Raw genomic sequence first — 14,586 nt, forward strand, 5'->3', positions numbered from 1 at the left:
CCAACCCCTAGAATTCCCTGTGTCCCAGAGAGCAGGGTTGGGACAAATGTTCCCACCTGTCTATGGGATGGACAGAAAAAGGTCCAGCTTGTCTGTGCACACAAGGTAAAATACTCATTGTCCCTTGAATGGGACAAGCCTTGATTGATTCAGTGTTCAATGTTTTAATGAGAGAGAGCCCACAAGCTAACAAAAGTCTTCCACTTTGGCCACATACCTGATTATCTGGCATCCATTGACTCTTCCACCTTGAGCTGGGCCCACAGCACCCAGCAGAAAAAGCACTGCCTTCCCCAACACTCCATTCTTCTGTCACGGGAGTGTTGTGGGGATCCCATATGTACTGAGACCCCATGCTGCCAATCCAGCCTCTCTGGGGGTAAGCAGAGGCCTGAGCATTGATCCTTGCCAAGCTGTACCCTCAGCTCTCAACTCTGCCTGGTCATTTGTTTGGTCAGCCTCACATAGTCTCCATGTACTTTCCTAGAAAGTAACACCATTTGAAACAGATCTCATTTTAAGAAAATTTTGAGAAGCTTTCCTTCTTGCTCAAGCAGCTGTCCACATTAGTCTGAGAGGAAGATCTCTCTTCTTAGGATCCCCCACCTTCAGCTCTGCTAACACCAGCTGCACCATTTCCCACCTAACATTGAGGTGCTTGCCACTTCGTATCCATGACCTTGCTCAGCCCTGTGCTAATCTAGGGAGGAAACTGGGCTACAGAGCGTCCATGAGTCTTTTAGGATGACACAGCTCGTGAGAGGCAGTCTGCTGCCAGGGGTCTCCTAAACATTATCTTGTGTGTTTCTCTCAATTATGGGATGCCGTGTTGCCATCCATGTTACAGAAGAGGACCCAAAGCTCATCGAGGTGTGGTGGCTCATGAAGGGATATGCCACATAAGAGCTGGCCCCAGAGACCAGCCTTCAGGTTTCCTTTCTCCTCCCTCAATTCCTTTTCTCCTTTCTCTTCCTTCTTTCCCCCTTTCTCCTCCTGCGCTCCTCACCTTCCATTCTCCCCTCTTCTCTTTTCTTCCTCCTCCTCCCCTTGCCCATCTTCTCCCCCTCTGTTTCATCCTCTGCCTCTTGAACACCAGAATCCATGGGCCATGGCCGTCCTCCTTCCCTTGAATGATCCAGTGACCGTCCCTAACTGTGGTCTATCTTGCTTTCTAGGCTCTGCAAGAGGAAATCGCCATCTCTGGTTGCAAGATGAGGCTGAGCTACCTGAGCAGCCGCACCCCGGGCTACAAATCTGTCCTGAGGATCAGCCTCACCCACCCCACCATCCCCTTTAACCTCATGAAGGTCCACCTCATGGTGGCGGTGGAGGGCCGCCTCTTCAGGAAGTGGTTTGCTGCAGCTCCCGACCTGTCCTACTATTTCATGTGGGACAAGACAGACGTCTACAACCAGAAGGTGCTTGGGCTCTCAGAAGCCTTCGGTAAGCCGCCTGCTGCAGAACACCCCCGCCTCCCCCCAGAGCAACTCTTGTCACCTTCTTGACTATTTTTTCCTCCCTTCTTCTTCTCAGATCAAAAAAAGTCTTAATTGCCCTTTAAGGCCTCTCAGTGACCATCCATGACATTGAAGAATATATTGAAAGACCTAAATGTGGGAAATCCCACATTAAAAATGGCTACAAAACCCAAACAGCCCTCAAAAAGCACTGTGATGAGCTAAAAGATGCCATGTGCCACAGATGCCCAGCCTGTGGGCTTTGCCTGGCTACCCCACAGCCATCCTGCCTCAACCTAACCCTTAAAGAAGGGAAGCCAAGAAACTGGGCTGCTTCCACTTTTTTGAGGCACAGGAACTAAGATAGTCCCTTCATCAAAAATGCATTTTGGGCCTCATGACTTTATTCCCAATCAGAGAAGTTGTTTTTCTGTCATTATTATTGCTGTCTGTTTCTCAATATAAAACAGAAGCTGGATCTGGCCTTACCTAGCAGCCCCACTGAGAGCTTGGGCTTCCAGGGGCAGGCTATACTTCTTCCAGCTTCTGGGACAGTGTAGGGTCCCAGAAAGGGCTCAGAGCGGGTCATTAGCAGTCCTAACTCTCAGGGCTGATCCTCCAAGCACTTAGGGAGTAACTTCTCACCTTGAACCATACTGCAGTCTCATTTCCTTTGCCTAGCCAAGGCAGGATAAGGAAACAGAGAAGCCATGTTGTGTTTAGAAAGGAAGAAAGGGAGGGTAGGAAGGAGGGAGGACGGAAGGGAAGGCAGGAGCATGAAGTACATAAGAGACTGTCCTGAGAACTGGCTCCCGGCAAGATGCTCCCCTGTGCATTAGCATCTCAGTGAATCCTTTCAACTGCCTCCCCAAGTCAGGAATCCTGTATGAGGAGGCTGAAACCAGAGAAGTAAGGTGACTTCCCAAGGAGCCACAGCTGGTAATGAGCAGAACTAGATTTATTCCAGGTCTTCACTACAGTTTGCATCCCTACCTGTCCCACAAAGGAACACTGGGAGCAAACATGGCATCTTTCACTCTTCGCAATCCCTTTTGTAGATCAAGCCACATCTATTGTCTTTTCAGAAAAAAAAAAAAAAACACCTTTCAGTTGAAATGATCATATTTAGTGCTCACCAGTCAATTTAAAAAGAAGGGTCTGCACAGTGAAATTTCAGGCCTGGGCTCACTTTTCTGAGGTCACAGGTGACCAGTAGGAGGTACTGTGACTCAGGGTCATAGGGAAGAGGTGACAGGGACATGGCCAGCCTATTCCCCATTACCATAGTTGGTCAGCCATCTTTATGGTACATATAAGAAACTGTAAGGGGCTGCCCAGTTGTTAATTCCTGTCATAAACATAAGGTAGAAAATTGCCCGCTGGAAAATAGTGCCTACTCAGAAAGACACTTGGAAGAAATGGCATTTCAGTCTCTGCTAGTTTCCTTCCTAAGGTCAGTGACAGGGCCTTTACACACCCAGACTCAAGGAGCCTGCTGTACTTAGCCTTCATCCCAAGTACCTACTGAGGGGCCTGGATTTATGAAACAAAAGTTAAGCCAAAGCATTTGCAAGTTTGGAAAGCTTGAAGCAACTTTTGGCTTCCAAAGTTCCCCAACTGAGCTTATTTTCCTTGTATTCATTACAAACAAGTCCAGATTTCTTCCCTGTAAAAATTTGGGAAATAGACAAAGGTAGAAAAAGTCATGGGTGATCCCATAAACAAATACAACTACTTGTTAATATTTGAATTTGCTTTCTTTATCATGTGTAGCTTTATTTTGTTAGCACACATAGATTACTGAAGATGACCAGTCTTTTTAAGCGAGCATTACTCCACGAGTGTCCCCACATCATCACATGTCTCACAGGCATAGTTTCCATGGGCTGTGTAATATTCCTGGATTGGACATGCTTAGGTTTGCTCAGTCCATCTCCTCTTTCAGACCTTTAGATTAATTCAAATTTCCAACATTATAAATAATGCTGCAGTGAAGATATTTGTGCATAAAGTATTTTCCATATTGAAGATAACTTCCCTGGAACTGATTCACCATGGTCCTTTGACAGTATTCAGTACATTTGTTTAACTTTTCCCAGTCGTGTACAACTGTTCATCAAAAAAGGAAAAAAGGTTTTTAAGACTTAGCATCACTATGTCAGTATTGTGTCAGTATTTCACATAGTTCTGTTTCCCAGGTTAGAAACATGATCCTTTTTGTCATCGTTGCCTCTTCCTCCTCCTCCTCCTCCCCCTCCTCCTCTTCCTCTTCCTCCTCCTCCTCCTTCTTCTGCAAAAGACAAGCAGACGGCCTTGCCTATAGATCTAAAGACCAAAAAGGGGACTTTGCTTACCCATGCATTTTGCTTTTTTTGGTCCCTACAGTTTCTGTGGGTTATGAGTACGAATCCTGCCCAGATCTGATCCTATGGGAAAAAAGAACAGCAGTGCTGCAGGGCTATGAAATTGATGCATCCAAGCTTGGAGGATGGAGCCTGGATAAACATCATGCCCTCAACATCCAAAGTGGTGAGTGGAATAATAGAATTCCTTGAGCCAGGCCAGGTTGTCACCTTGCCTCCTATCCCCTGGGCCCTCCAAACAAAAAATACACACTTTGAATTACATGGGTTCCTGTGCAGTCAGTTCAACAGAAAGCTCAGTCAGCAAATATTGCTTGGGTACCTGCTGTCAGCCTGTCACTGTGCTAACTAAGCACCAGGGATACAGAAATAAGAGGCTTCAAGACTTTACATGGTCAGAGACAAATACTCATCAGGTAATTGCATTGCTGTGCACTGGCCACGCCATCACAGTGGGAGGTGCAGGACACCATGGAAGCACAGGAAGAACACAGCACTCGGTGATTCAGGGCATCCCTGGGGAGAAGATCCCTGGCCTGAGTCTCAGAGGTCTGCAAGATAACTCTGGGTCTCAAAAAGGTGAACATTCCAGCAGAGGGCATAGTACCTGTGGAAGAGCTGAAGCCTCCAAGAAGAGTAATTGGAGAGAAGAAGGTCCACTGTGATTTGAGCAGAGAATGAGATGAAGGAAAGAGTACCCAAAGCCAAAGCTGGGGGCTGAGCAGCTGGAGCCCAGGGTAGATTAGGACTTTGGACTTCATCCAGAGGCAAATGTCAAGCCTCTGAGAGGTTTCAAGCAGGCAAGTGCCATGATCACATCTGTACTTCCAATAATAACTCAATCCGACTCTTTCAGGATAGGACAACTAAACCTGGTAACCATGTCACGTACCTTCTGCGAAAAGTACAGTGCATGCCTGTCAAAACCACAGCATGTTTTAAGGGGAAGTTGACAAACTAATTATAAAGTTTATAATGAAATGAAGGTTTATAAATAGCTAAGGCAATCTTTAAAATAAGAACACAGAAAATGAGTTTACCAGATATTAAGTTAAACTAGAAAACTGTAACATCTAAAACTGTGTGGTGTTGGCACAGAAACAGGTAAATGGAGCCCACAAAGCTGAGGCAGGAATTCATTAGCTGATCTGTGAGTGGTGATTAAAATTAGCCTTGGCCACATGGGTCAGAAAAGCCAAAATAGGGCTCAGTGGTAGAGGTCTCACCTAGCATATGTGAGGCACTGGGTTCAATCCTCAGCACCACATAAAAATAAAGAACAAAGAAAAGCCAAAATAGGACTGGGGTTGTGGCTCAGAGGTAGAGCACTCGCCTAGCATATGTGAGGCACTGGGTTCGATCCTCACCTTTCCAGTTCACCTTTCGGGAAAGGATTTCCTGAAACCTAAAAAAAAGCACCAACTTTAAAGTGGAAAAGTAATTCATTAGACGACATCAAAAATTGAAGCAATCCATTTGATAGCTTTGGCAAAGCTAACAAGTGGCAGCTTGAGAGAAGATTCCTGTGACCCATAAAAGCCAAAACCCTCTCAGACTGCAGGCTGGAAGGCAAGAGGCAGCCAGTTTGGAAGCTGTGACAATAAGCAGGTGGGGGAAGAATGATCTGGAATGAAAACAACATAAGTTGGGTGGAAGCTTCCCAGTCACTGAGGTCAATCTCCCCATTGAGCTGCAGGGCAGTTAAAGTGTGGAGACTGTGCAAGATCTGGGACCAGCCCGTTAGGAGCAGAACCAGGCACAAACTCCAGTCTCCTGACTTCATGTTGGTGAGAGGAGACTGTGAGCACCTCATTCATCTCTATAAATAAGTATCAGTGTCTACTCCATGTCAGATTTTGTGCTTGGCCCTGGGGCTACAGAAGGGGAAAAAAGACATACTGTCCACACTTGAAATGGTACTGATAGAAAGGGAGAAAGACACCTAGCAATTAGAATCTACACTGTCACAGAGGTGTGATCAGGGCGCAGGAGCCATGTGCAGCCCATTTACGAGTCAGGGTAGCTGAACAATCAGGAGCTGAACTCTAGGGCTCCTCCACTTCTCATCTGTGTGGCCTTGAGTGAGCTGCCTGCTATATTCCCTCTACTACAATAGCGATCTTATCAGTGCCTTCATATGGGTTATGATGACAATTAAATCAGTGAAACAGTGTGGCCTGCTCAGTCCTTCTGGGTTTCACTGTGGGTGAGGCACAGCCTTGAGAGATGAGTTGGGAAGTGCTTGACAGAGACTGGGGACCTTGCAAAATCAGGTGATTGTGGCTGACCATAGGAAGAAGGACCTACCTCCTGCTCCCAGATGATTCTGTTCTTCTCTTCTTGTCCCAGGAATCCTGCACAAAGGGAATGGGGAAAACCAGTTTGTGTCTCAGCAGCCACCAGTCATTGGCAGCATCATGGGCAATGGGCGCCGGAGAAGCATCTCCTGCCCCAGCTGCAATGGCCTTGCAGATGGCAACAAGCTCCTGGCCCCCGTGGCCCTCACCTGTGGCTCTGATGGAAGCCTCTATGTGGGTGACTTCAACTACATCCGTAGGATCTTCCCCTCTGGAAATGTCACCAACATCCTGGAGCTGAGGTATGTAAGGCGGTGCCTTCTCTAAGTTCCTGATAACATCCCCTTGCCATCCTAGAGTCCAGCCACATTATCCACTGATCCAGAGAACTGGGACAGACAGTGCCATCCATGTCTGTCAGAATCTGACTTTTCACTCTCCAGATCAACCAGGTGCTGCCTCCCTTGGTGCACTATGAAGACAAACCACCCTGGGAACAGGGAGATGTCCTTGGCATCCAGGTGACATGGAAGGCTGCTGGCAGTCAAGAATTAGACTCCTGGGAGCCATTGAACCTTTTTGCTCCCTAGTAATAAACTGATTAAAATTACTCACACAAGTCTCTTTTATAAAATCTAGGGATGGATGGCATATGCCGGGGAGGCCCCTATGGCCACGTGCCCAAGTTTGGCTCTATGTACTTAGCACTCATCAGAGTTCGCAGCAATTCCCTTTGATTGACCAGTACTGAAATAAGGCCCCCAGGCCTAACCCAAGCAGGGCCTTTCTGCTCCTCAGGTGCCGCAGAACCAGCTGGGCCACCCTTTTCCCCTCCTTCCATGAGGGTTGGTGCACAGCACAGCTACAGCTCAGGGAGGCCTCCGTGTTTTGCATTGTTTCTCTGTTTCCTGAGCCAGTTCTCTTTAGAACCAAAGCACTGTGGGATCTGGGGCTATGGAGAAGCTGTGCTTTAGAAACGGAGGAGTCCCACCCACCCTACAGGAGAAATGACACTAAGTTCCTCCACAACTGTTTTAAGGAAGGGGACCCATCTGTCTCCTGGGCAGGGGTCTACATGAGCAGGACAGGCCCTTGAACTTGAAAGCCTTTCTCCAATGCAGGTAGGGGAAAGTTGGGCTCCTACTGTTTGCCACGTGTAATAGTTCTGTGAAGTTTTTATTATTATTACCCTTTGATAAGTGGGAAAGAGGAGGCCCAGGGAATTTAAAGTGCCTGTCCAAGGTCCAGCTTCTAGAATGGCAGACCCAAATCCAGAAGGCCATTACCCAGTTCTGCCTCACCAAAGAATTGTCATCCAACCCAATGAGGACTACTTTGTCTTAATGCCTTATAAATATTCTCTGCTTGAAAGAATCTCATTCTACAGCACATGTGTGAGACGGAGGGCAAAGCCTGCTGGCTCCCTGACAGCCTCCTGGCACTAAGAGAAGTGTTAGCATCTGCCCCCACACACAGAGACAAAAGATGGAAGCTCATATGTGCAGGCCCATAGAAAATCATACATCAGGCTGATGAGAAGTAGGCCTCCAATAGAGTATTCTCTGCCTTTCTTCCATTATGAGGTTGACTGGCATAGATATCTGTCAAGACAGAAGAAACCCCTGAATGTATTGATTTACTCAGCTGCATATATGTACTATAATGGAGAGAGCCAAGGACCAGGGGGTCGCCTCACCTTGGCAGAGAAGCTGTACGACTTTGGACCAAACACTTAACCTCCTTGGGCCTCCACTTTTACATATTTTAAATAAACAATATCATCTCCCTGCCTCCTTCCCACCACTGTTGTGAGGATCATGTGAGACAGTGAGTAAGTAGGGTAGGGAGGAGTAAATGTAGTTTGGAAAGAAAACTAAGTTAATCATTATATCATCGTCTTTTTTTTTTTTAAAGAGAGAGAGAGGGAGAGAGAGAGAATTTTAATATTTATTTTTTAGTTTTCAGTGGACACAACATCTTTGTTTGTATGTGGTGCTAAGGATCGAACCCGGGCCGCACGCATGCCAGGCGAGCGCGCTACCGCTTGAGCCACATCCCCAGCCCTATATTATCGCCTTGATATATTTTCCTCCAATCATTTCCCCCAGGCCTATTTCTCTATGCCATGCCCTCCCTTCTAAATATAGCATATCTCCAATTCTGTTTCCTGTTGTGAGTAGGTTTCCCACATTTTGATAACTCTTTGTAGGGAAGTGAGGATGTAGAGACAGAGCAGCGAGCCTGTGTATCACTGGGAACGCGTCTATACAGGGAAAGGAAGTGACTGTTCCAGTCTGTGTCTTAGCTAGTTAAGGCAGCAGAATGTGTCATGCTAGTCCTCTTTCCGGAGTCAGCAGTGGGGGTGAGGTAGAACCGTGCCTCCTCTGTGAAATGTAGCTGCTTGTAAGTGAACTCACTGACAAGTAATATCCAATATAAAATATATCAGTGTCATAGCTGCTAAGTCTTTAGTTATTACAGTATTGTACAGTAGCATTGCTGTCAAGTTTTCAGGCCGCTAATAATGCTTCTAACCCTGCTGCTAACACCTCATTCTTTCTTCTATTCCCTGCTCTCCTGTCTTCTGTCAGAAATAAAGATTTCAGACATAGGTAAGCCAACCAGTGGAGAATTCCCTGTCTCTCCCCTGCCTTGTTGCATGTTGTATGGTAAGCTACACATGTCAATTTCAGATGGCTCAATGGCAAAGGAATCCTGTGTGATTGGAACGGATCGGGATAATCATTGGCAATAAGAGGAAGTCATTAATAATGGTGGCGGTGGGTGGCAAGACCCTGAACTCTTTGAATCCATGGCAAAGTGAGGTGGTTATCCTATAGTCTGAGGACATGACAGATAGAAGCAACAGGGGAAAGAATTTAAACCATGACATAGTAATTTGAATGCCACAGTCTGCTTAATTCTCAGCATAAATGAGGATATCACTCAGACTGTGCCAAGTGACTGATGGTCATGATGGAAAATTCTGAAAACACATTGATCAGGTGAAGAATCTGAAATTTACACTTCTATGGACATTCCAGGTACCATGGCTTTTGGATCATCCCTGTGATCACTCCACTGGTGTGATCTAGCAAGGATTGAGCAGGCCACAGGGAATGCCTTCAGAGGACAATTCCCAGATAGGAACTTTGTCACAGAATAGGCTTGTCATAGACTCGGAGTGGCAGAGCAGCCAGCAGGAGTGAGTCTAGCCAGACACAAAGCAAAGTGATACCTGTCATTGTGGCCTTCGTCTACCCCCTAACAGAGTCCCCTGCCCTGCACACGTTAGGGTGACTTGAAAACTAACCACAAGCAGATAGAGCTCTGGTTCAGACAGCCACAGAGGTGGTGCTGAGCTATCCACATGTAGCTCAGTTCAACATGGTGCATGGGTGGTGCTAAGTTGGGATAAAAGAAAGTCTTTGAGATGATGAACAGAGCCAGACAGACCCTAGTCCAATAATTATTAGATCCATTTCTATACAAGTAGATATTTTATATAATAATTGTGTGTATTCTTTTAAAATAATAATAATTAACATGTATAGAGCATTCACTGTGTAGCTGAAAGAGTAGCATTTTGTCCCCAAACCATCTATGAGGTAGATCCCTGTGAGTACATCCAATGTACAGAGGAGAAAACTGAAGATCCCCAACTGGGTGGTCTTGAAAGAATTACCTCATTTCTTAAAATTCTCATTTCTAAATTGAGGTTATTTAAAATCCCCCTCAAAGTGTTGGTGTAAGAGTCACAAAGGATGGGGGATGGGAGTACATCTCAGTTGGTTGGGTGCTTGCCTTGCATGCATAAGGTCCTGGGTTCAATCCCCAGAACCACACACACAAGAAAAAAAGAGTCACAAAGGATGTTTACAAAGTATAGAACATTTTCAAGCATAAGGAGGTACTCAAGAAATGGTCATAATAGCAGTAATGATGATAACAATAACAAGATACATACATTGTTAGTATTACTAATATAACTTATAATTAAATGATGATATTATGATGACACAATGATATCATATTATATGGTGATGATTGTGATGCCTCCATCTTTCCCAAAAAGGAATTGAGTCCTCTTACACCCAAAGACACATGTCTTAAAATTAAACAGGGAAATGGGGACCAAAGTCAAAAAGAAGAAAGACGTCTATGATTGTACCTCAGAGTAGACTTGATTTCATGGCAGCAGAGCAAATAAATAGGAAAACATAGAACTACATTCAGGATTTGCATTATCAGAAACAGAAAATATGTTCACATCTCGGAGGAGAAATGTCTTTCCTCACACTGAAATCTGAGCTATTCCATGAGATTTGTATAGAGGATACTGAATTACACATTGCTCTCAACTTCAGTTTTGCAGAACAAAAGTACATTTCCCATAAAGATCCTGGATTAAAACATAGCATTTCACACTGAAGCATCAGTCCATGGTGGAAGCTGGCTGGAGAACAACTGAGACACAGGTGACAAGCTAGGAAATTGGGGGCCATATGGCCTTGGGCTGATCACCCAGCCTTTCTGATTTCCAGTCTCATCCTCTATAAATTCAAAGAGCAGTGGTTGGAGTCTCTTTTGTTTCTAATCTTCAGTGACCTTTTGATATTCAAAACTGGGTTCTTTCCCTCTCCCAATTTATTGTTTTTCTCAGGTGCTAAAAACTATTTCTAAAGTGAGCCAAAGTGGAAGGGAAAGGGAACCACTTTGTGTGTTCCAGTTTTCCAAAGCCTATCAGGAGATAGAAATGGTGATACCTGAAGATTGGCAAATCCCTTCTGCTCTCTGGACCTCAGTGTACCCCTCAGTAAATATTGAGATAGATTAAATTCTAGAATTTTGTCCTCTAGAAATTTGTCCTCCAGTAGCTGCCTCAGCTGCTCTCAGTAATAGCATTTGGCTGCACAGGGGTCGTGACGTCAGCTATGCATACGTGTGTGCACTCCCCAGGACAGGCTTATCTATGCCTTTGGCTCTTTGGCCTCAGTGCCAGCCCCCAGGCTCGGCATGTCCAGGACAAAGACCCATAATCCTTTAGACATCTTCCTCTTTGGACCCCTTTAGGGAACAAGCATCCTTGCCTCTTTTCAGATCTCTTCCCTAGGTCCCTGAGGAATGCTCAAAGCCTCTTGTTAGAAATACACTTGAACTCAAGTCTCCCTCAAACCTAGCTGCATGTATTAACTCAACAGAACCTTTAAGTGCCCAGAAATAGGTTGTGCAGGACAATATTGCATCTCCATACTTAGCTTTTCCATTATGCACCAACATAAGTATTCTGGAGGCTTTGCCAAGGTGACCAGCCATTCATTGAGCATTCTCTCTCTCTCTCTCTCTCTCTCTCTCTCTCTCTCTCTCTCTCTCTCTCTCTCTCTCTCTCTCTAATGTATCTGGAACTATGCACAGAAATTTACATCCTTCATGCAATTTATATCCTCAAAATAATCCTTTGAAGTTTTTATTTTCTCAGATGAAAAAACTGAGGCTCAAAGTAGCAACATGCTTTTTCCCAAGGTCACTTCATCAAGTGGGTAGTGGAACTGTATTTATCTGTGTGGCTTCAATACTCAAGCCCTTCCCACTAGTTATGAGAACCCATGCAACAGGTCCTGCCAACTTGCCACCTGATATGGTTGAAGGGCGCTCCTGTATATGATGCAGACCTCACTCTGAGACAAAAAGAGAATTCTCACTTATAAGCTGGGAATAGATTACTTTTTGTCACAAGACACTCCTGAGTTCTTACCTCCTGCTAGGAACTTTCCTGCAGCTTCCAGAAAGATGGTAGAGTGAGATCTAACTTCAGCTCATTAACTTCAAGAGTGGTACCCTAAAGACCTCTACAATTTTAGGTCACTTCCAGAGGGGCCAAGGTTATGTTTGAGGAACTAGGAAAGAATGTGTGTCCTTAGAGACTCCTGCAGCAAACTTTGAAAGTAGGTCTATGATATGATTCTGTGCCAACCTTGCTCAGGATACTGGGAATAAGAATGGATCATACATGGTCCCTGTTCAGGAAATGCTCTCTGTCCACAGAACCAGGCCATCTTCCATCACGTGCCCTGAAACCATTTGTGATTTATGGAATGTTCCAAGGCCTTGCTACTCAAAAGTACAGGCAACCAACACCAGTGTGCTTTGAGAACTGATCAGAAATGCAGACTCTCAAGTTCTACACTCCAGAATCACTAAACTACAATCCACATTTTAGCAAAATCTCCATGAAATTCATATGCACATTGAAGTTTGAAAAGCACTTCTCAAAAGCCACGGTTCCCAAGTCTGCCTGTGCCTTGTGGTCACCTGGAAAGATCTCAAAGGTAGATGGCCAGCCCTTTAGTCACTATAGGCAAGGCTTTTTCTTTAAGCTTTATTTAGAACCATCAATCTAAGATCATCAGCAGTGAGTGTTTCCTACATACCCTTAAGCCAGGGAGGCAGATATTCATTCATTCATTCTCTCATGAACTCAGCACAACTTTCCAGAGCATTCACTCCACATCAGCCAAATGAGAAGCACAGGGAACTTAAAGTCAATCTCTGCCCAGAAAGAGTTTAAGATTTTACTGAGAAGGCAAACAACTGAGCAGAAGTGCCTTAAGGCACTACAGATAACTAAAAGTGTAATCTGCTGAGGCTCTGGAGATACAGAGGAATGGCCCCTTCACGATTGGGAAGAAGTGGGGGTCCAGGAATGGTATTTCAGATGAGGTGGTGCAAGGGCTGAGTCTCTGGATATGGGCGAGAATGAGGTGAATGAGGGCTGTGGAGCTTTGTAGTCCCTGGGCAACAGCGTGAGGAAGCAGAAAGAACACAGACTTTGGAGTCAAGCAGAGCTGGATTGAAATTCCCTTAGCAGTTTGTGGTCCTGGTCAAGTCACTTCACCTCTTCTAACCTCAGTTTTCTGAAATAAGGGGGAAAAAAGTACCTACCTTTCACAATAATTATGAGAAAATGAGGTCATGCAGGTCAAGTAGTAGCACAATGTCTGAGACAGAGTCAGAATCCATTGGTGGTGTCAGGTACATTGGTATCCATGGGTATCATGTCTGTGGCTCTGTCCTGCCGCCTGGTGGAAGTCCAGGTAGACATCACAGACACAGGGACAAAGTCCAAGTGGGCATCATGGACCCAGGGGTTGCTCCCTGTGCTAGGTAGCATGAGGAAGAAATGACTCCGAGAAGTTCAAAGAGCACAACAAGCTTGAAAGGACTATTAATAATTTCACTTAATCCTGGTGACAAACCTGTGAGCAAAATGGAGCAGGGACTTCATCATTTGACATCTGAGGGACCTACAACTTGACCTAGTTGGGGGACTTGCCCCAATTAAAACCTATACTTTCTAAGTTCCCAACTAATGCTTAACTAACCACCAAACCACAAAAGAGGTGGCCACAGCTCTTACAGACTCTGAGATAATCCTGCCAGTGCCATCATCTCCTGGAAGTCACCCACATGAGAAATCTACACAAGTGACATTTCTCTGGGGCAGTGAGACATGAGCTGGAGACATGAGCTGGAAACTCAAGGGGCTAATCTAAGTGGACAGGGCCCCCACCAGATTCCCCTGGGGTCCATCTTCTGCCAAGGTAGATAGCACCAGTTTATCCCGAGTGATGCACAAAGAAATGAAATAATCAGCCTGACTCCGAGCTGTCAACAGGCATGCTGGAAGATCAGGCTGCTCCGGCATTGCAGGGCAGGATCTAAGGTCACTGCACTTTATTTAGCCAGAATCAGTGTCATCGGGGAAGATTAAATCTGTGCTCCAGTATAGAGTAAGTCACAGGGGACATTTCAAGATAAATAGGACACCTGTGCTGTTACCACTGCCCCCAAATGAGAAGTAAAAGAAAAGCTAAGTAATTTGAATGCAAATACTACCTAAATAAGCTGAAAGTGGAGATACCATCCATTAAATCAAGCAGCATCTGTGATGAGCTAGAAGGCACCAAGCTGAACATTGGAAATACAGAAATGAACAAAATCTAGTCTCTAATGTAAGTACTAAAGGCTGGGTCTGGGAGAGGACCCATAAATAAATAGCCATGACCATTACATTAAGTGTTGTGTAATCTAGATGCAGACCAGCATGGATCTCAGTGCACAGAGAAAAGAGGTTGGGGAAAGTTTGCAAGAAAAGGTACCATCTGGAGCTGACACCTGAAGAATGAGTAGAAAAGAGAAGGGGACAGAGCAGGAACAACAGGAACAAAGAGGCCTGAGGCATGTGGGGTATAGGGCATGTGTGAGGGAGAGCAGGGAGATGGAGCAGCCCAGCAGGAAGGGCCTGGGGTGCTTCTGGACTTCCTCTGTGAGACAGAAGGATCCTGGAAGGGAAAATGTGGAAATAACATGTTGGTATTTGGGCTAGATCAGGAGGCATGGCCTGAAGAAGACCCAGGCTACAGCCAGAGAAGCCTGGCCCTGGTTTTAGAAGGAGGTGATAGGACAGCT

The 14,586-nt window shown here is 45.4% G+C and overlaps 1 protein-coding gene across 1 annotated transcript in view; it reads left to right on the forward strand.

The window, feature by feature from the left end:
- The window catches only part of TENM4 (teneurin transmembrane protein 4), a 710,670-nt gene that overhangs the window by 647,939 nt on the left and 48,145 nt on the right, over positions 1-14,586 (forward strand). Inside the window, exons 21-23 of the mRNA XM_081282209.1 lie at positions 1,176-1,443; positions 3,843-3,986; positions 6,170-6,419. Of these exons, the coding sequence (XP_081138335.1) occupies positions 1,176-1,443; positions 3,843-3,986; positions 6,170-6,419 (662 nt within the window). The remainder of the gene's footprint in view (positions 1-1,175; positions 1,444-3,842; positions 3,987-6,169; positions 6,420-14,586) is intronic.

The sequence above is a fragment of the Spermophilus citellus genome (genome assembly GCF_964194105.1).
Source record: "Spermophilus citellus genome assembly, chromosome: 2".
NCBI classification, from domain to species: domain Eukaryota; kingdom Metazoa; phylum Chordata; class Mammalia; order Rodentia; family Sciuridae; genus Spermophilus; species Spermophilus citellus.